General features: G+C 43.0%; 1 protein-coding gene across 2 annotated transcripts; it reads left to right on the top strand.

Moving 5' to 3' along the window:
- The first annotated feature begins 9,449 nt into the window (after nt 1-9,449).
- Nucleotides 9,450-14,308, top strand: LOC147999266 (uncharacterized). 2 transcript variants are annotated; one of them, XM_087596499.1, is made up of 5 exons: nt 9,450-9,606; nt 10,631-10,790; nt 12,008-12,150; nt 12,779-12,959; nt 13,680-14,308. In XM_087596499.1, the coding sequence occupies exons 1-3, from the start codon at nt 9,480-9,482 to the stop codon at nt 12,126-12,128; spliced, it is 408 nt and encodes a 135-aa protein (XP_087452625.1). In that variant the 5' UTR covers nt 9,450-9,479; the 3' UTR covers nt 12,129-12,150; nt 12,779-12,959; nt 13,680-14,308. The 2 variants fall into 2 exon arrangements, with proteins under 2 accessions (XP_087452625.1, XP_087452626.1); XM_087596500.1 differs by having other exon boundaries at nt 13,910-14,300.
- The last annotated feature ends 7,110 nt before the right edge of the window (nt 14,309-21,418 follow it).

The raw sequence follows: 21,418 nt of genomic DNA, 5'->3' as shown, positions 1-21,418 counted from the left end.
ACTACCGTATTTGAGGTTCTCAGTTACTATCTAAGAACCTGGAAGAGGCCTGGGTCTTGCTACACAAACTCATGATTTATGTCTTCTTGACACTGTGTGATTTGTTCTGTTGATGCTACCATTGGCATACAACACCTTGGATACTTTGTGCTGACATCTGTGACCTGAGACAATAGTTCATGTCATGCCTAACCTGAATAAACTGTCCTTAGAGTACAATGTGGTATGAGGGGCCTTCTTTTCCTATGAGATAGCAAAACATTTCCAGTCTTCAGTCAAGTCTGTCAGCCATTGTCCAGTGCCTGTCTTGAGATGTCCACATTTTCAGCTGAGAGTCTTCATCCAGGCTGCTCTGTAACTTTGTAGAAGATTAAATAGGTCCCCGCTCTAGGATTTAATTCCGTGTAACTCTACTTGCCGAACATGCTCAAAGCCCTATGATCTACCCTAGCCCTCTGTGCTTTAGAGAAAAAAAAAATAAAGAACGACATTGCACTTGAAATTTCTCCCCCAACAAAAGGAGAGCCTGCATAGGGCCTTTAAGTAATTCTAAGCCCCAGCTTCCCCACAGCTCCCTCCATTGATTCCATTATTGATCTGTTTTCATTATTGCTCACTTATTTTTGGTGTGCAAAGAATGTGCACCATGTCAGTAAAGTGTGTGTGTGTGTGTGTGTGTGTGTGTGTGTGTGTGTGTGTGTGTGTGTGTTTGTATGGGGAAGGGTCCATAGTAGAAACTGTCGAGGTGCATGCAGACTCAGGTTACTACTGCCCCATGGCACCTTGCAGGGAGCACTGAAATGGTGGGCTACTTTAATAAAGCCTAAACCGGGCTGTGCATGGTTTGCAGTGAGATTGTGATGTCATCCCCACTGGAGAGAGCAGCAAAAGCTTCATTTATTACATGCTACTTTTACCAAGGTGAGGCAAAGCCTCATCTTATAGAGTGTCTGGTAGGATTTGACAGCAGGAAATTAATTCAAGGCTCAAATCAAATCAATCAATTACAAACAAAGAGAAAAATACAAAGAGTCAAGGGAACCACGAGATGTGTGTTGGTTTTTTGTTTGTTTGTTTGTTTGCTTGCTTGCTTTTTTTTTTTTTTTTTGGTTCCTTTTTCTTTTTTTTTTTTTTTTTTTGTTGAGAAGGTCCACCAGAGAGACAATCTCTTCCTCAAACAAACTATACACCAGAGAGACAATACCTAAATGACAAAATTAGAAATAAAAGGGGGATATAACAATAGACAAGGAACAAATTCAACAATCCTCCCTGGTTTGAGTGCCCCGGGGAAGTTGGGAAGCCATTTTTCCCTATCCTGTGTGACTTTCCCTGTATAGTGAGCTCTCCTGCAGGAGATACTTTCACATGCTTCTTTAAAACCACCTGTTCCTCAGATCCAGATCAGCTGTGAAAACAGGCTTCTCCATGTCAGTGTGCTAGCTCCTCCTCCCAGCTCAGAGCTGCAACACCAGAGGATCCTCCACTCCCAATGCTGTGTGGGTCCCATGGAGAAGTCAGAGCAAAGTGCCCCTTCTGAGAAGTGACTTAGAACAGAAGGTTCAGAAGTGACAGTCAACCCCCAAGTGCTTCTTCCAGGAGAAAGCAACCAGCTCTCCCTTTGAAAGAGTGTAGGCTCCCACATGACCCAGTTCTGTGACTGGGAAAGATTTTCTGGAGCTTAGTTGCCCAGTCACAATGGGGCTACATTCTTGATCCATGCTCATTCCTACAACAAAAGGTCCTCCCCCTCCCTCCCAGGCCTTCAGTTGAACCGAGGTCCTTCCAGGACCAACAGACCTGAGAGAACAGAGTGCATCTCAGGGGAGAGAAGAGGCCCGAATGAATTTAAATGGGAGAAAAACCCCATATCCGCCATCTAACAACGTTAGGGTTTGTGCATATGTGGACTTCAGAACCTTAAGGTCAGATTTTCTGATAACAGCTGCTGGTGAAGATGAAGTCTGCTGTGGGTGGGGTTGTCCCAGGCAGGGAGGGGATCTGACTCTGCAGGCCTGGCCAGCTTCTTCATTCTCCTGAAACTAAGTGTTGGTCAGCTGTAAATCTGAAGTGAGAGTTGGTTTTTGTCAACTCAAATGGATGAATTTCAAGTCTCACACACTATGTGAGACACACATTTACCCACAGGGGATTTGAACTCACTTCTATAGAAGTGACTGGGGCGAACAGAGGGAAAGCATTCTCACCTTTAGCATTCTGTCTGTATCAGAGACGATGGGGACTGGCTTCCTCGACAGACATGTCCAAGCAGACACACCGTGTAATGGGGGAAAACTGAGGTAAGAAATGTCCTGGGGACAGTGATTTCAGATTGTGCCTTCAGTCAAAAATCTCTGTTGCCATTAAGTCAAGCAGCCTTGGGCCTCCTAAACTTGTCACTACGTCAGGGTGTCTCTGCTCTCACACCTGCATCAGGTCCTCCTCAGATGAAGGCTTCTCAAAAAAAAAAAAAAAATATATATATATATATATATATATATATATATATATATATATAGCAATGTTTCTAAACCTGTGGGGTGAAACCACTCACAAATTTATATCAGATATTATAACTTATAAGAGTAGCAATATTTGTTATGAAGTAGTAATGGAATAATTTTGTGCTGGGGGTCACCAAGCATGAAGAGCTGTATTAAAGGGTTGCATCAGTAGGAGGGATTTGAACCACTGCCATAGAAGCTGACACATGGGAGCAGACTCCTCATGTGAGTAGAGACCCATGGCAAGGGATTCTGTGTCCTACCTTAGGAACCAGAGGCAGAATCTATCCCAGGAGTCTGTGGGTCACCTTGTCTTAAATTCTTCCAGGGTCAAGAATAGCATTGATCATCTCAGCAGAGTCAGCTTGCACAGCCACATCAGGCCCATGGCTTCCCTTTACAGAGAAGGATGTGGGTCTAAGTGACAGTCAGTGAGACTGAGGGGACCGTGATAACCATTTGCTTTGAGCTGTGGTTTCTTCACCTGTAAAGTGGAGGTGTTTCTGCTGAATTGGGTTGTTGTGGAGATTAACAGAACATACAACCTGCTCAGTGTCTGCCTGGCATGGACACCTGCTGGTTAAATGGAAGCTCTCGATGGTGATGCATTTAAAAGTAGAATCTCGAGCCCCATAGTGTTAGATGTTAGGCGACATACAGGGGTTGTAAGGGTTTTGTGATTCCAAGAGAGCCTTGAATTAAAACCAAAGGATCTTGTTTTAAATTAAAAAAATCAAGTATAAAGTTCCAATATGAAATAATCATAAACAGAAATGAGCTAATTCCTGGAAGTCATTTAGTTTTTCATTTTCTGCTTCTATTTTCAAGGCATCTAGAGTAGCACTGTACGAGATCCTAAAACCTTCTCTTATGGTGCTGCCCATTCTTTCCTGTCTCCTTGAGGACTTCTCAGGTGACTTAAGAAAACCTGATTTCCTTTCAGATTGTCCCCAGCTGCTGTGATCTCTCTGTCCATGGGCATTGCCAAAAGCTGCAGAGCCAATGTGTTGTTTTACAACACAAAATTTCCAGACATCAATTTTACCAATGAAGTCTCAGGAATCAGATGCTGAATTCAAGTAAAGCTCCCAACTGTCCTTCCTAATTCACTGTTCCCCCAGAAGAAGGGCATTGTAGCTCCCTCTGCACGCTTTCTTAAAAATCCTTCAACTCAAAGACTTTACATTGCCCTAGTTATCTTCATTTCCTATCAAGTTGTGCCTTGATCTGCTCTAGACCTAAGTGCCCTTTAGCTTTGCAGTAAAGGTGTGAGGTAGGTGAGCTGAACAGTAATAAAGTCCATGTTCACAGTAAACAAAGAGCTCTTGCATTAAATGTCTGTGCCCTGTCGATGCTATACCACACAATACTTTTTCATTAAATAATACATTCAGGGAGATCACAGTGTGATCAAATATTTTGTAACATAACTTAGTAATGTTCTCTCTATTACATAAGTCAAGTACTATCCTGTGTATTCTGGTCTTTTTCTGTCATGTCTGTGTTCATCACCATGGGAATCCCAAGGAACATCAATCCTGGGCTTTTGAAACTGTTGCATACAGCCAACCGGGGACCAAAACTACCCAGGAGACTACTGATACTTGACACACATAAAGTCACCTCCCTATTTTCATATACTTTATGGCAAGAATTCACCATTGCTGACCATGTCTCATTATCCAACGTGCTCCTAAATGGAAGAGTTGGGGTCAAGGAGGTCACTAACAAAGCACAAAACACCCATCTCAGATAAATATGTATGCTTTTTTGAATTCAAACATCCATGGATTTCAGGACACAATTAAAAGTCCAAACATAAGGATAAGAGACATAGAAGAGAATTGAGATTTCCAGTTCATAGGTCCAGTAAACATCTTCAGCAAATCATAGCAGAAAACTTCCATAAGGTAAAGAAATAAAAGGCCATAAAGGTACAGCAAGCCTACAGAACGCAAATTAATTTAACCAGAAAAATTTCCTCCATTCACATAATAATTAAAACACTACATGCACACATAAAAGAAAGAATATTATACGGGGTAAGGTATAAATATCCAGTAACAAATGAATTCAGACCTATCTGATTTACACCAGACTGCACAACGGAGACTCAAAAAGCCAAAAATCCTGGACAGATGTAATGCAGACCCAGGTTCTTATACCCAGCATAATTCGCAATCACCACGAATGGAGAAACCAAGACATTTTATGACAAATCCAAATTTAAACAATATTTTTTCTCTAAGAAAGCATAACCGAGGACAATAGGAGGAAAACTCCAAGAAAATGAGCTAAACTATACCCAAGAACAAAACCAAGAAATTAATCACCTCACAATAATTTAAAAAAAAAAGAGAGAAGCACACAAACATAATTTCCCCAAAACCAGAAAAAGAGGAGAAAGCAGCAACTATTGGTCTTTAATATCTAACCAGACCCTCTGTTACCAACCCCCCAGCTCCTAGGGACAAAACTGCCAGCCAAAGTGCATACAAGGATGGGTCTATGGTTCTAGGTAACTATGTAGAAGAGGAGTGACTTAAGTGGAATCCATGTGGTGGGAGGCCATTGACTACCCTGAGGCCTGTTGCCCCACCAAAAGGAGATCCTAGAGGTGTGAGGTGGGAATGGGTATGTGTGGGTGGGGGAACACTGTCATATAGGCAAAGCTGAGCAGAAATGGGATGTAAGATTTGATGAGGGGAGTCTGGAAAGAGGGAAAACATTTGAAATATAAATAAATAAAATAACCAATTAATAAAAAAATAGCCGAAAATAAAATAGAAAGTGAAAAGGTAAAAGAAAACTGACACCAAAACAAAACTAAAGAAATCCCTGTAGTGTATTGGTCTAATTCTGCTTGTATTTAATGCTAATTTGTGGAACTCAAGACTGGTTAACCCCAAAGAAGCTGACCCTGCTCCCAGTTAACTGTGATTATAAAGAAGCCAACAGCCAACAGCTGCACAGCAGAGAGATGGGGGAGGTGAGCTTTGAGGGCTTTGCTAGAGAGGATCATGAGGAGGGAAGAAGGAAGAAGAAGCTGCCAAAGAATAAAGGAAGAACGAGTGTTATGGAGAAGAGAGAGGAAGAGGACAGCAGCCATGGGTTAAGGGAGAGGAGAGCCTGGCCCTGAGGGCTGTCCAAGTGGAACAAAGAGCAGCCAAGATGCTACACAGTCAGTAAGAGATGAGCGTTATTGTTTGGAAAGTAGATCTGATACCATGGAGGGCAGGCAGCTGCCCAGCTACTGTGCTGATTAGGGCATAGTATACATAAATTTAACACAATGTGTATAACCAGTAAGACAGCGCTGTAGAGGATCCTAAAAGGATTACTTTAGTTTGAAGGGAAGGATAAAATGCCAGAGGAAACAGGAAATAATTTAATAAAACTGTGACAGTCAATCAAAAGAAGCCAATAAAAACCACAAAAATTAACAAAATGACAAAATTTAATACATAGTTTTAAATAATCGGGGGCTGGGGATTTAGCTCAGTGGTAGAGCGCTTACCTAGGAAGCACAAGGCCCTGGGTTCAGTCCCCAGCTCCGAAAAAAAGAACCAAAAAAAAAAAATAATATTTGCATGTCACTAAACTCAATTCCCCAGTAAACAGACATACATTTAGCCAGAAAGAGGATCACCATCATGAGAGATGTAGAGGATATACTAGGGAAACAGACCTAAGACACAGGTCCCTATAGCAATTCTGTGCAGTTTCTCTATCAATAAAAACCAACAAGCTCTAGAGGTAAATGTTTGTGTTAGTGCTGACCTACACCACCAGACATATATTTTCTTTTAAGTAAATAACAAAATCATGGGGCTTACAATGTAATCAAATATCCTGAAACGTGAGTTTGCAGTGTTCCCTACACTTTTTAAATCAAGTCTGACTACCATTTTGGTTGTTTCCAATCCTGTCTGAGTGCATCATCAAGGGAATCCCAAGGGAAATCAGAAATGGGTTCTTGAAGCTGTTGCACAGGGCCAGTATAGACCTAAGTACCACAGAGGAAACCTTGATTCTTATCACAAGGGATCATTCACCATCCCTCTTGTCACATAACTTATGGCAAGATGTCACCTCTCCTGACCTTAGCTTCTTCTCCTAAATGCTGCTGAAGGGAAGATTTGGTGTCAAGGGTTCTGGATTCAAACCACACCAACACTGAATTCATTTAAATAGGTGTAGTTCATTGAATGCACACACCAATACAGTTCAACCAGAGCAACAGCTCACAACTGTGTACTGGACATTGCTATGGCCCAGCTCATTGCAAGATCCACATGGGCTCATGCACAAGTGCTGGAAATGCTGCTGTCTATGGCCCTGACTCAGGGTTCTTATTTTCTTGGATTCTAATGGGTCCTACGTGAAACTCATAGTTGGGGAACTTGTTAAGATTAACAAATCTCATAACATACAGAACATAAGAGGGTATGTTACCAGCACCACACAGTTCAATGTCAGATTTTTTTGTTTTTCTTAGTTTGTTTCTTGGCATCCATGATGTGGAGGCATATTACAGAACAATAGGAAAGAGCTGGCTGCTGTGTAACAAATTTGCTGCTATTAAGGTAGGTATGGGGGCAAGACCTCAGCAATAGCCCTTAAGATGGGAAGGAGATGATGTGTTTGATAACTGAAAGGAACTGCCTCAGCTGTGTTTCTCTGCCTGCTCAGTGCCCACTCAACATCACTCTGTCCCTGAAGAGGAACTCAAGGTCTGCCCCCTGCTGCCTGTGAGCCAGGATTAGGCACAGAAAGGCAAGGCCACAGTGCTGGTTTCCAATCCCTCAGTAATGCTGGATTTCCAATAATGTACTTGTATACACAAATACTGTGTGGTAAGTTGCAAAAGATACTAATCATTTCTCATATAGGGCAGCAGTTGATTGACTACAACTAATTCTACTTAAGAAAAGAGAAAGAAACCTGGCTCTTGTGGAAATATACAAAGAAATATCTATGGTGGTGGGGAATGAATTCTGCCATGGACTGAACTCAGAAAAGAGGGGTTGGAAGAAAGATACATGGTTAAATAGCCCACCAGGTTCATATTGTGTCAACTTGATTTAATCTAAGGACAAAGAAGTGGAGTATCTCTGATGGCTTTCTTCTAATCCCTTGAAAGGATCCCTGGGGATTGGCCTCAGTACATCACACTTCTTGATGGGGCAACAACACTCAAGGAAGCTTGAGACTGTCATAGGCACAGTATTATGCTACATATACAGAGTAGATAATACTAAGATGTTCAGATGGTGGTATCCATTTGTATGCACTCTTAATGTGGACGTAAGGAAAGAGAGAGATCAAGGTCCTTAGAATAGAAAGATCAGTTCCAGTTTTTTTTTTCTACCATTCCAAACTGAACGGCTGGTAGGGAGAGAATGGTAGATAATCGAGAATTAGTAGATGATGCTTTGAATGAAGTGTGGGTTTCTGTGCTGGTTTTAGACAGGATCTCAAGTATCACATGTTGCCCTCTCCCTGGCTGGCCAGGTTCACTCTGAGCTCAGATGAACCTCTTTCCTCTTTCCAATACATAGGCTTACAAGAGTGGCCTCCAAGGACTGTGAGGACAGCATTAGCCTTTGACAGTTGAGGTGTGTAACCCACAACTATAGTTTTAGCCACATTTTCCCATGTCTACCAGCTATTTCAGATTGTTGCTGTTAGATGCCTGACAATCAAGGATGCAGAATAATACCCTGATAGAGAGCAAGGACATGGTGATCACATCCTTGCCTTTTCTGTATGTTCTGGATGAGGTCTGTTAAAATTCCAATATTGCAAAAATCTTTATATAGGGCCCATCACATTAAGGGTCACTATGCACTGTTCTATCTAAAATGGCCTAATCAGAACTGACTACCATATAATACTTCCTGCAGTCCTCATATGAGAGAGAAGCTTGAGCTTTTTGTTTTGACTTTTTCTCTTCTCTTTCTTTCTTATTTTTTGCTATATAAGTTGCTATATGAATTTGCCCCCAAAATTTGAACTACGGAAGTGATCTATCAGTGTTAATGTGTGCATTCTATAAAGTATTCATTATTTACTATGATAGATGGTTTTGTGTTTGGTGGGGTGGACATTTCCCAGTGTACAGGTGCTGGGACCTTGCTCTATCCACTTAATGATGTTTATAGCTTCATTTTAGATGTTTATGTGCACCCCCTATATCTCTTGACTATTTTATTTTTCTGACAGAAGCTCATGGTATATCTTACTCAGGCTTGTGAGCAGTGCTCCTTTGTCGACATTGGTGCAGAGAGGAGAACCCCACAAGCAGAATGAGGTTCCCTTCACTGGTGGCTCTAATTTGCACTTTCCTCTGCCAACTGGTCTCCACACTTTGCCTAGCACTTTAAAGACATCAACTCTTTCTCCTAAGGAATTTCTTGGCAATTATCGATTGCTAAGCACATGACTTCATGAGTGTACCCTAACACACACCCATGTTGTAACCTACCATGCAGTCTATTTCTGGATGTGATTTAAAGCACCCATAATAATGAGACAGGAGAACTTTTGACTGCATATTCAAGCTGGTGTGAAATCTCAGGAAGTTTTAATGGCTAACATTGGTGAATGAGGACGATTTGAGTTAGGATGAGACATTTTTGGGCAGGATTTGGAAGGAAACATTCATTTAGATGCATAGGAATTACTAAGGTTTTTATAATCAAGCCTAGAGGAAAATTTGGCTTTGGAAGAAGGAGATGCTCAGTGGCTCTGCCCCGGGAAAGTCTCCTGGAAAGGGCACCTCAGCTTATGCTCAGTACAGGGAGAACATTAGCAGGGAGACAAAGTCTGCTCCCCATGACATCTGCTGTCCCTTCTATGACACTCTATTGTCTCCTAGAGAGTTCTGGCATCCTCTGTGATGTCACCAGTGTTGTAGTGACAACCAGTGCCCTAGTTTCTCTCAGTCTGAGTCTGGCGGTTACAAGCTAAGACATGTTTTCCCGTCTTCGCAACCGTTGTGGGAGGGGGAACGTCGATTGTGGAGAGACTACAGTGAAGGAGTCTGGCCTTTCGTCTCAAAGTAATGATGGACAAAGACAGCACTTCTGGGGAATGTGGAGTAAGTTCTGGGCAGTGTATTTTGAGCTTCCTACCGGGGTGCTGCAGGCTTAAGCTGACCTTTCTAGCAATGGGCCACAACAACTGGAGCATCTGAAAAGGAATTGAATTTCCATGAATATCACAATCCCTGAAAGTCAGGATTTCAGAACTTTAGTTTCCCCATCCCCACTGGGAGGATATGGTAAGGCCAATGCTATTATATTGTGAACTTCTGGCCTTTACTTTTCACTTCATTTGTTATGTTACATTGATATAAAAACACCATCAGGAGTCATGGAGGGTCCACCTTTTCTGAGTTTAGACAGGGCAGCAATGGATTTCACTATCATTGCTTCTTTAAATACAGTGGATATCTGACAGTAGGAACAGGGGGAGATTGTGCTCCAGGCAATAACCTTATGTTCTTAGACCTTCTCTGATTTCTTCTAATTGCAGGGTCATCGTTAGCTTTATATATTAGAGGTTGTGTGTTACAAACATTTTTCTAAAATACCAAAACTATTTGGAACGTGTAGACAATGATTCAGCCTGTAACCCATTGGCACTTCGGGGTTTGGTATTTCAAACAGGGGAATTGATAAGTCTGTTGACCATGTCCTCCCTGGAAATGCGTTTTAAATCCAAAGATATTGGCCTAGAGTATCAAGGTAGGACATCTGAGTGTCTCCAATCACTCAAGTTTTGTGAATGGTGAATTTATCATCTGAGTTCTGAAACCACAGGGGTGAGGGTCCTGAACCAGCTGTACCCTGTTCAGCTGATAATAATCCTGGAGAAGCCATCTCCGTGGTACATGTAAGCACGTGATGTCCGGCATAGGGAACACCTGGCTGCTTACATCTCTTGGTCTCTATAGAGTAGTGGGAGAACTGAGATCCCCTGAGGAGGCCTCTTAAGCATCGACCAATCGTCTAGCAGTGACACTGGGTTCCAGGCTTGTTCTCCTGTTTAGGCCTCACTGTGGTCTATGTACACTCTATACATTCTCCCCATGCAGGTTCACTGTGTCCTTCTACCTACAGACGCTGGGAGAGAAACATCATCCACTGGAACTGAGCTAAGCAAGAAGCAGGCCAAGAAGGAAAATAAGAGGTGGATTAAAGAGCTGCAGCTCATTACAGAGGAGCGAAACGACCTGAGAGATTGCCTGATGTTTGTGACAGAGAGATCCATGAAGAACAGGTATGAATCGCTCCAAACGCTCTTGTTCCATTCCTGGGTGTTCAATGTCTCCTTCATCTTATCCTTTTAAGGTTTTGGGTTCTAGAAAGCTGTGTCTCTGTAATGACCCCTTTTTAAACCTCACCTCCCATATAGAGGAGATTCAGAACCTGACCCTTCCTGAGGAGCCAGATGGAAAATGGACTCATCTGCTTCCATTTATTGAAAAGCAGAACTTGTGGTCTGAATGAAGAATTCAGGGATAAAGTCAGGGAGAGTGAGTTCCCAGTGTGCATTTGCAAAGCCCTGGACAGCTGGTGGCTTTGCAAGATTGTAATTGCAGTGAGTTTATGGTGAGTCTCTGTACTTGCTAGGCAGGGGACTGAGTGCTGGAAGATCCAGGCAGCAGCCTGAGGGGGTTCATCTCAATGCTTGACTAGAAGGTCTCAGGCTCAGGCCTGTTTGTTATTGTCTGTGTGTCTTGCCCTCTGAGACAGCAATGGTGCATGCATTTCTCCTGGTTCTCACAGTGCTCTCTGTTTCCATATTTCTCTTTCTCTGTTTACATTTCTCTTTATTTGTGGCTGTGTCTCAGTCTGTGTATGTGCATGTGCACACATTCAAATGCATATGTATAACATTTATATGTTTATATTTCCCTCCAAATTTGAGTCTAGGGGTCTATGTCTTGGCCTGAGTATTTACCCATGCTACACTTTCGTGGAGATGTGAGTGCTTTGTTCTGGGAGCCCCATTGTCAACAGCACAATTCTTTGACTGTGTGGTCACATTTGTCTGTATAGTTGAAACCATTGGGCAGATTATTATTTTGTGGCCAGATGTGATCTCAACTCCATAATTATGTGTAATGCCTGTCTCTACACTATTAGTTATTCAGAATGAATAATTCCTGTTGTCAAAACAGGAAAAATCAAATCACATTTTCTGGGTGTGTAGGGGAGTACCCGGAAGAGCTGTGGCTGAGGCTTTTGATAACATAACTGTCTTGACTCCAGGTCCAGTCTTCTGTATTGAACAAAGGGAGCCAGGGAACCCTCCATCTGGATGCTGAGCTTCCGGTGTCCTGGCCCCAGAATAACAAGTTTCTGAAGCTGAAGAAGATCCCAATATATAGAATTCAGAAGGTGTCCTTCCAGGGCTGGGGTAGTACAGGACCCACCCTAAGTTCATATATTCCTAAATGCTGATGTTTGCTGTATTCTATCATTTGGGGCCAGACCCCACTTCAGGCCAAATCCATATTATGAAGACCTGGAGAGAATGGAGGAGGTGGTCATGTCAATTCTGCACAACTTAGAGATGGAAAACACTGAGATCCATGAGAATAGCCACAGCTGAAGAAGGAGATTACCTTCTCTAGGTAAGTCCTGGTCAGAAAGGCTATCACCTGTGGAATGGCCATTTCTGATTTCTTTGTTCTGGATTGGATGGTCTTCAGCTGTGATTCTATCTCTTGTGCTGTTTACACATCAGTGTGCCAGGGTCATTAGGACTCAGTTTTCAGTTCCACAAAATAGTGTTACTCATCCCAGGATTGTCTAGGCATCTTCAGAAGGCTCTAGATAGAACAGCACTGATTGAAGTCAGAAGAAGGTTATTAGGCTGACCTGGGCCTACGGTGTCATACCAGGTTTTACAAAACTCAGTGCGTGGACCACATGGTTAGAATGACCTTCTCTTGGTTCTACTGACCTCCTTTGAGGGTGTTGGCCCAGTACTAATTGATGTTGTCCCCATGCATTGGGCTTTCATGGATAGTTGTAGATCCATGTTCTTTTTGAGAGATTTGGACCCTATTTGATGCTTGGGCCATAAAAATTTTCTTCTTCCCTGAATTGGCTCTTTCCTGTTTCTGCAGCAGCCTTATATGTATCAAGATGTATTCTACGTCTTCATGGGTATATGGGTTTTAGGGTTGTTAGTGGAACTTGGAAGTAGGAATGGGAGAAAGGGGCAGCAAGATCTTACTATGCAGAATGTATTTCCAGTAACCTGCTTAGCCGCTCCTGATGGAGAACACATGTATGAAGAACTTCGTCACATCTATGCAGGAGAGCAAGGTGGTACAGATTGATTGTGCACTGATACAGAAATATTTGATTGAATTGAACAAGAACGATAAATATGAATAGGAGAAGACCAGAAACCGCCAGACCCCAGCAATATCTGGTAGGAATAAGCAGCTGTGTGAGCTTAACAATATCTGATACCATTTTCCAATTTCATACATCTTTGCTTTCCCCTACAATCTTTCTAATTTACACTCCCAACGAGCCAACCATGGCCTGTAATGAAATTGTTCATTGCTCTGTCTATGTACAAGTATTCTGGGAAGTTAACCACTTTTCAGAAACTGAACTATTGGCAAGTATATTTTGCTTCTCTTTTTGAAGCTGCAGTCCAGAAATGGTGACAGATGAATAACATATCATATTATGGCATGACTGTGTGATATGCTATGTAGAGTTTTGAACAAGGTCTTGGTCCTGTGACAAATGACATTTTGTGGTCATGTGACCTCCTAGGTAGGAAGCACCGTTGTGGGATAAGAACCAATTGCAAATGTCGAATTCATCCTTGTCATTGACTTTTTTTTTTTATCTTGGTGACATGTGGACATCTCCTTTCTTCCTGCAACCCAATGAGGTCTCTTCCCATTGCCCTGTTCTTGGTTTGCACTGGTATAAGTCTGGGTCCCAGATTGGCAGCCCACATTACTGTGATGCTTGCTGGAGATTTGCCCTGCCCGCAGAGTTAACAACAATGATATCAGTTAAAAGGTCCATCTCGACTGTCCAATAGAACTGAGGTGGTAGAAGGCAGCATTCTGACAGCTGGCTTGCATTTGCCCACCAAATCAGTGTCTGAAAAACTGCCTTCCTCTCCCAGGTCTCAGAAAGTGCAAGAGAGCTGGAATTGGACACACCCCAGTAAGAGAGCTTCCTGAAGAATAAGTTGCTTTCTCAGGAGTCCCCTGCTGACAAACATCCTGACTATTAACAACATTTTTTGGATGAATATTCTTCCTCATAGTTAATTTGTCATTGCTTAGAGACCCTAAATTTATATATCACTAAGCCAGCCTGACTGACTGAGGTCTTACTCACTTTCTTCTTTAGAAATCACCACTTAAGAGACACCTTGGGGGACCGCCTTTCATTATGTGTGCTAGAGGAGAAACAGCAATACATCTGTGCTTCTAAATGTTCGTTAAGAATATGATGTTTAGGGGCTGGGGACTTAGCTCAGTGGTAGAGCGCTTACCTAGGAAGCGCGAGGCCCTGGGTTCGGTCCCCAGCTCCGAAAAAAAGAACCAAAAAAAAAAAAAAAAAGAATATGATGTTTAGAAATATTCTGTTATGATTTTCATTGAAGTTTTCTATTTGTTGTTTCATAGTTATATGCTCTTGTTACTATTTTTCATTTTTAAAATACTTTAAATATTTATATTAATTCATTTTAATCCTGTTTTGTTGTAAATTGTATTTCTTATCAATAAAAATTGATTTTAATCTCTTGACTCTTAAGACCATCATTCTTATTCAAGGGTTCTTTCTGCTCCTGTGGACTTAGAACTGACAGCTGGAGATGGATCTCTGCATGTTCCAGGGAGCCTGGGCTAAATAGTGAATTCAAAGCCAGCAAGGTGTACCCAGTGTGAAGTGTCTTCTGTGTGGATAATGTGGCTGTCTCTCAGATGCACACTTTACTATGTAATCCCTGCCATACTTTACCCATACTGTCATGTGTTCTGCTCACCTTAACATATAACAGTCTGCATCTCACATTCATTGTTGACCCTGTGCCCCACATATTGAGTAATATACACTCATTGCTGTACAGCTACAGAAAAATTGACAACATTCTCAAAGGAATACAGAAGTCATCCTAATGGAGAACCATGTGCTTCAGCTTTTCTTGCAATACAGCATCGATATTTACCCCAGAGATTATGACCTTCAATGTCATGCTGGGAAACAGGTTTTGACAGATGGTCTTGTCCTTGACCAGAAGTATGCTGTGTTTTTATTGATGTAGATTAGACTTACTTTTATCATTTATGTCAATGGGTCTTTTTTTCTACAGTCTGTCTGTGGCCTGTCCTGGGTGAATTTCCCTCATAGTCCAAAGGAAGGAATCCCATTCCCCGTTGTATATTATTGTTAGGGACCACGTGGTTCCTCTGAGAGAACAGCCGATGCTCTAACCTCTGAGTCGTCACCACAGCTTCTTCAGGTGGCTTTTGTCTTTCCAGGGCATGTGCTGTATTAGGTGGACAGGATCACCTCCAATTAAATAGATCTCAGGAGATGTGTGTTCACAGGGAACTTACTGAGCCGTGCGTGCTCAACGTGTTAGGTTGCCAGACATCCGTACAGGGCTCTGGTGTTCCCACTGCTCATTGTTGGTCAGGATCATCCTCCAGCACCACTTAGTTTCCATATTAGAGCAGATCTTTCACCTATTACCAATGAGGACCATGTATATTATTCACATCTGATAAAATACAGAATAGAAACTAACTTCCTTTAGGCCAGCTTGGCATAATGAATTCTTTTGATTGTTAGCAAGAAACTTATCTTTATCTAAGCAGTTTAGGGAGGAACCTCAAGGGCATCCATAGTGAATGCAGCCTACAGCTGTGACCACAGGTTTCTTTTGGAGAGCAGGCCTGTGCAAGCCCAGAACCTAGGTGGGACAGTTCAAGCTACCCTTTTTCCACGGCCAATCTCAGATCACATTAAGAAAGTATTTCTTCCAGGTGACTGATTTCCAATTTATGGAATTGAACTAACTTACTGAGAGTGGAGGTGACTCAGAGAGTTAAAGTACAGAAGGAATAATCCAGAATGTCCACAAACAGTTGCTGTCACCCCAGGGCTTTTAAAAGCTCAGCACCTAGAGAACTAATGTAGTCTTTGGTTATTCTCAAGCTTAGGTCTTCTACTCATTATAAGCTAACCATGACACAAAAAGAGTCATCTGTGTCACAATAGAAACTAGTTGTCACTAGATTAACACCACACTATCACATCACTACCGTGTTTGAGGTTCTCAGTTACTATCTAAGAACCTGGAAGTGACCTGGGTCTTGCTACACATACTCATAATTTATGTCCACATTGTCAGCTGAGAGTCTTCATACAGCCTGCTCTGTAATTTTGTAGAAGATTAATAGTGTTCTTGTGAGCACAATGTGATTAGGAAATCGGGGGATCCCAGGAGCCTCTCTGAATTCAAGCCCTCCATGCACTGTCAGATGCAGCCAGAGGACAAGGGGCTGTCGGTTCCAGGACTCTCCACATCCCTGCTGGGGTGCCATGCCCAGCCTGGAGAGTGAGGGTCGGTCCTGCTGTCCCCAGTCCCTCATGCCCAGAGCCTATCCACTGGCTGGCTGGGCTTGGCTTTCCTGTGCCTGGCCCTCCTTTGCCCATCCCTGCCCTGCCTTGCCCTGCCCTGTTGACTCTCACTACTTAGGCCAAAGAATTTGAGATTTGGGCTCTCTGGCCCTGCACTCAGAGCCTCTGGGAAGCAAGGAGACCCAAAGGGACAGACCCCAGGCCTGGCCCTGGAGTCGTGCATCTCCCCCTACCCAGAGGTGTATTCCACAGTTCTCCACTCCAAGTTTAGTTTTCAGGGACCCCAGCAGGTGGCGCTCGTTGCTGAGCCTCACATGTGAGCCTGGGATAGTGGTGGGATGTAAAGTGCTGGAAGTCTTTCAGAAAATCCAGGCTTTTCTCAAACTCTCTGACCATCCAGCGCCCTCCCTGGTTCACCCACCCTGTGGAAGGTGGGAATCCACTTTTGGATGTCCTGTGTGACTTTCCCTGCAGAATGGGCTCTCCTGCAGGAGATGCTTTCACATGCTTCTTTAAAAGCACCTGTTCCTCAGACATAGATCAGCTGTGAAAACAGGCTTCTTCAAGTCAGTGTGAGAGCTCCCCCTCCCAGCTCAGAGCTGCAACACCATAGGATCCTCCAGCCCCAGTGCTAGGTGAGTCCCCCAAAGGTCTTAGAGCAAAGTGCCCCTTCTGAGAAGTGACTTAGAACAGAAGGTTCAGAAGTGACAGTCAACCCCCAAGTGCTTCTTCCAGGAGAAAGCAACCAGCTGTCCCTTTGAAACAGTGGTGGCTCCCACATGACCCAGTTCTGTGATTGGAGGAGATTTTCTGGTACTTTGTTGCCCAGTCACAGTGGGGATACATTCTTGATCCATGCTCATTCCTACAAGAAAAGGTCCTCTTCCCCACCCAGGCCTTGAGTTGAACCCAGGTACTTAAAGATCAACGGACCAGAGAGAACAGAATGCAGTCCAGGGGAGAGGAGAGGCCAGAATGATCTTAAAGCAGAGAAAAGCCCCATATCGGCCATCTAACAACTTTAGGGTTTGTTCATATTGTGTACTTCAGAACCTTAAGGTCACATTTTCTGATAACACTGTTAGGAGAAGCAGAAGTCTACTGTGGGTGGGATTGTCCCAAGCAGGGAGGGGATCTGACTCTGCAGGCCTGGCCACCCTCTGTGTTCTCCTGAAAATAACTGTTGGTCAGCTGTAAATCTGAAGTCAGAATTGTTTTTTGTCAACTCAAACGGATGACATTTCAAGTCTCACACACTATGTGACTTTACACACAGGGTACTTGAACTTACTTCTAGAGAAGTGACTATGGGCCGTCAGAGGGAAACCATTCTTAACTTTAGCATTCTGTCTGTATAACAGTCTACAGGGACTGGCTTCCTGGACAGACATGTTCAAGCAGACTCACATTGTTATGGGGAAAACCTGAGGCAAGAAATGTCCTGGGGACAGTGATTTCAGATTGTGCCTTTAGCCAGGAATCTCTGTTGTCCTTAAGGCCTGCTAAAACATGTAATTAGTTCAGGGCATCTCTGGTCTGACAACTGTTCCGGGTTCTCCTGAGAAGAAGGCCTTACTTTAAAAGTATTTCACAGATGCCCTTCAACAGAGGAATGGATACAGAAAATGTGGTACATCTACACAATGGAATATTACTCAGCTATCAAAAACAACGAGTTTATGAAATTCGTAGGCAAATGGTTGGAACTGGAAAATATCATCCTGAGTGAGCTAACCCAATCACAGAAAGATATACATGGTATGCACTCATTGATAAGTGGCTATTAGCCCAAATGCTTGAATTACCCTAGATCCCTAGAACAAACGAAACTCAAGACGGATGATCAAAATGTGAATGCTTCACTCCTTCTTTAAATGAGGAAAAAGAATACCCTTGGCAGGGAAGGGAGAGGCAAAGATTAAAACAGAGACTGAAGGAACACCCATTCAGAGCCTGCCCCACATGTGGCCCATACATATACAGCCACCCAATTAGACAAGATGGATGAAGCAAAGAAGTGCAGACCGACAGGAGCCGGATGTAGATCGCTCCTGAGAGACACAGCCAGAATACAGCAAATACAGAGGCGAATGCCAGCAGCAAACCACTATAGGTCCCCTATTGAAGGAATCAGAGAAAGAACTGGAAGAGCTTGAAGGGGCTCGAGACCCCAAAAGTACAACAATGCCAAGCAACCAGAGCTTCCAGGGACTAAGCCACTACCTAAAGACTATACATGGACTGACCCTGGACTCTGACCCCATAGGTAGCAATGAATATCCTAGTAAGAGCACCAGTGGAAGGGGAAGCCCTGGGTCCTGCTAAGACTGAACCCCCAGTGAACTAGACTGTTGGGGGGAGGGCGGCAATGGGGGGAGGGTTGGGAGGGGAACACCCATAAGGAAGGGGAGGGGGGAGGGGGGTGTTTGCCCGGAAACCGGGAAAGGGAATAACACTCGAAATGTATATAAAAAATACTCAAGTTAATAAAAAAAAAAAAAAAAAAGTATTTCACAGAGCAATGTTTCTCAACCTGTGGGTCGAGACCCCTTCCCAGGCCCTTTTTTTCTGATACTTTGCCTATCAGATAAGTTGCATATTATGACTTACAAGAACAGCAATATTAGTTACAAAGTCGCAATGAAATAATTTTATGGTGGGGGTGACCACAGCATGAAGATCTGTATTAAAGGGTTACATCATTAGGAGGGATTTGAACCACTGCCATAGAAGCTGACAGATGGGAACAGACTCCTCAGATGAGTAGAGACCCATGCAAGTGATACTGTGTCCCACCCTAGAACCCAGAGATAGAATCTATCACAGGAGTCTGTGGGTCACCTTGTCTTAAATTCTCCCAGGGTCAAGAATAGCATTGATCATCTCAGCAGAGTCAGCTTGCACAGCCACATCAGGCCCATGGCTTCCCTTTACAGAGAAGGATGTGGGTCTGAGTGACAGCCAGTGAGACTGATGGGACCCTGACACTCATTTGCTTTGAGCTGTGGTTTCTTCACCTGTAAAATGGGGGTGTTTCTGCTGAATTGGGTTGTTGTGGAGATTAACAGAACATACAACCTGCTCAGTGTCTGCCTGGCATGGACACCTGCTGGTTAAATGGAAGTTGTCCATGGTGATGCATTTAAAAGAAGAATCTCTAACCCCATAGTGTTAGATCCCGGGTTGTGGGGAGCAGGTGTGGCGGCAATCCCAAGATGGCGCCCGGGACTGCTGCCAAGTCTTATGACTAGCACCTGACTTCCTCATACATCCAAAAGTAAGCCACGCCCATCGTGAGAACTGCGCAGGCGCACCATGACACAAGATCAGGCCATTTGGCGTGGACCTATGAACTGAGACTATGTAGACTGCACTGATGGGGCGTGGTTACTGGTTTTTTTGTAGGGAGTGTCCTTGGGGGTAGGAGACTGCTGCTTGCATGCAGAAAGAAAGGTTCCTGAATAAACTGCTTTGAGAAGAACTTTGTGGTGTCTCTCCTATCTGCAGGACGGAGATGGAGATGACACCGGTGCCATACAGGTATTGTAAGCATTTTGTGACTCTACGACCACCACAGATTAAAACCGAAGGCTCTTGTTTTAAATTAAAAAAAAAAGAATCAAGTATAAATTACTAATATGAAAAAATCATAGTCAGAATTGAGGTAATTCCTGTGAAGACATTTAGTTTTTCATTATTTTCTCCTTGAGGACTTCTCAAGTGTCTTTCCAAAATGTGATGGCCACACAAATGGTTCCCAGCGGGTGTGATCTCTCTGTCCATGGGCCTTCCCAAAAGCTGCAGAGCCAATGTGTTGTTTTACAACACAAAATTCCAGACATTAAGTTTACCAATGAAGTCTCAGGAATCAGATGCTGAAGTCAAGTAAAGCTCCCAACTATCCTTCCTAATTCACTGACCTCTCAGAAGAAGAGCATTCTTGTTCCCTCTGCACACTTTCTTAAAAATCCTTCAATTCAAAGACTTTCCATTGCATTAGTCATCTTCATTGCCTTTCAAGATATGCCTTGATCTCCTCTGGACCTAAGTGCACGTTTTACCTTTGCAATGAAGGTGTGTAGTAGGTGAGTCATATGGTAATAAAGTCCATGTTTGCAGTAAACAAACAACTTTTTCTTTAAATGTCTGTGCCATGGCAATGCTATACCACACACTAGTTTTTCACTAAATAATACATTCATAGAGATCACCGTGTGATCTAATATTTTGTAACATAACTTAGTAATGTTCTCTCTATTATAGAAATCAAGTTCTCACATGTGTATTCTGGTCTTTTTCTGTCATATCTGAGTACATCATCATGGGAATCCCAAGGAACATCAAACCTGGGCTTTTGAAACTGTTGCATGTGGCCAACTGGGAATCAAAACCACCCAGGAGACTACTGATACTTGACACACATCAATTCCCCTCCCTATTTTCATATAGTTTATGGGAAGAGGTCACCATTGCTGACCATGTCTCATTATCCAACGTGCTACTAAATAGAACAGTTGGGGTAAAGGAGGTCACCCACAAAGCATAAACACCCATCTCAGATAAACATGTATGGTTCATTGAATCTAAACATCAATGAATTTCAGGACACAATTAAATGTTGAAACCTAAGGATAATAGATAGTGAAGAGAATTAAGATTTCTAGTTCATAGGTCCAGTAAACACCTTCAACAAATCATAGCAGAAAACTTCCATAAGGTAAAGAAAGAAAAGACCATAAAGGTACAACAAGCTTACAGAACATCAAATTAATTATACCAGAAAGAATTCCTGCATTCACACAATAATTAAAACACTAAATGCACAGATCAAAGAAAGAACATTAATAGGTGTAAGGTATTGAAGAGTTAAATTTCAAAAAGTCAGTCACAAACAAAGTCCTGACATGCCTAAGAGATTTTGAGATAGGGTTCACTGACCCGGCTATCAGCCCCCAAGGACACTGGCCATCTGAAGCCACCCTTTCCCCTTCCTTCACTCCCTGAGGATTAGTCCACCCCCTGCTGAGTGAGATGAGTCACCCTACACACATTGCTGAGATGCTAGATTACACGTATTCTCTGCTGATGTAACTCCGCGACAAAAGTAACTGTGCACCATTTGAATCAGCCAATCATGTGTAACCACGCGAAATCCCCTGGCTTTCCCTATATAAACCCCTGCCTTTAGAGGCTCAAGGTCGGCTCCATGAGATACATGTCGGCCCGAGATCTCTTTAATAAAGCTACCTCTTGTTGTTACATCAAGAT

Source organism: Rattus norvegicus, chromosome 19 (genome assembly GCF_021556685.1).
Source record: "Rattus norvegicus strain SHRSP/BbbUtx chromosome 19, alternate assembly SHRSP_T2T, whole genome shotgun sequence".
Classification (NCBI taxonomy): domain Eukaryota; kingdom Metazoa; phylum Chordata; class Mammalia; order Rodentia; family Muridae; genus Rattus; species Rattus norvegicus.
Note: the sequence above shows the minus strand (reverse complement) of the source record. Positions and strands in the feature narration are given on the sequence as shown.

What these genes read in the sequence shown, in the direction of transcription:
- LOC147999266 (XM_087596499.1), top strand. Translation starts at nt 9,480, where the DNA reads ATGTTTTCCCGTCTTCGCAACCGTTGTGGGAGGGGGAACGTCGATTGT. An exon ending in GCACTTCTGGGGAATGTGGA is followed by an intron (nt 9,607 to 10,630) that starts GTAAGTTCTGGG and finishes TTCTACCTACAG; the next exon opens with ACGCTGGGAGAGAAACATCA. An exon ending in GAGAGATCCATGAAGAACAG is followed by an intron (nt 10,791 to 12,007) that starts GTATGAATCGCT and finishes ATTTGGGGCCAG; the next exon opens with ACCCCACTTCAGGCCAAATC.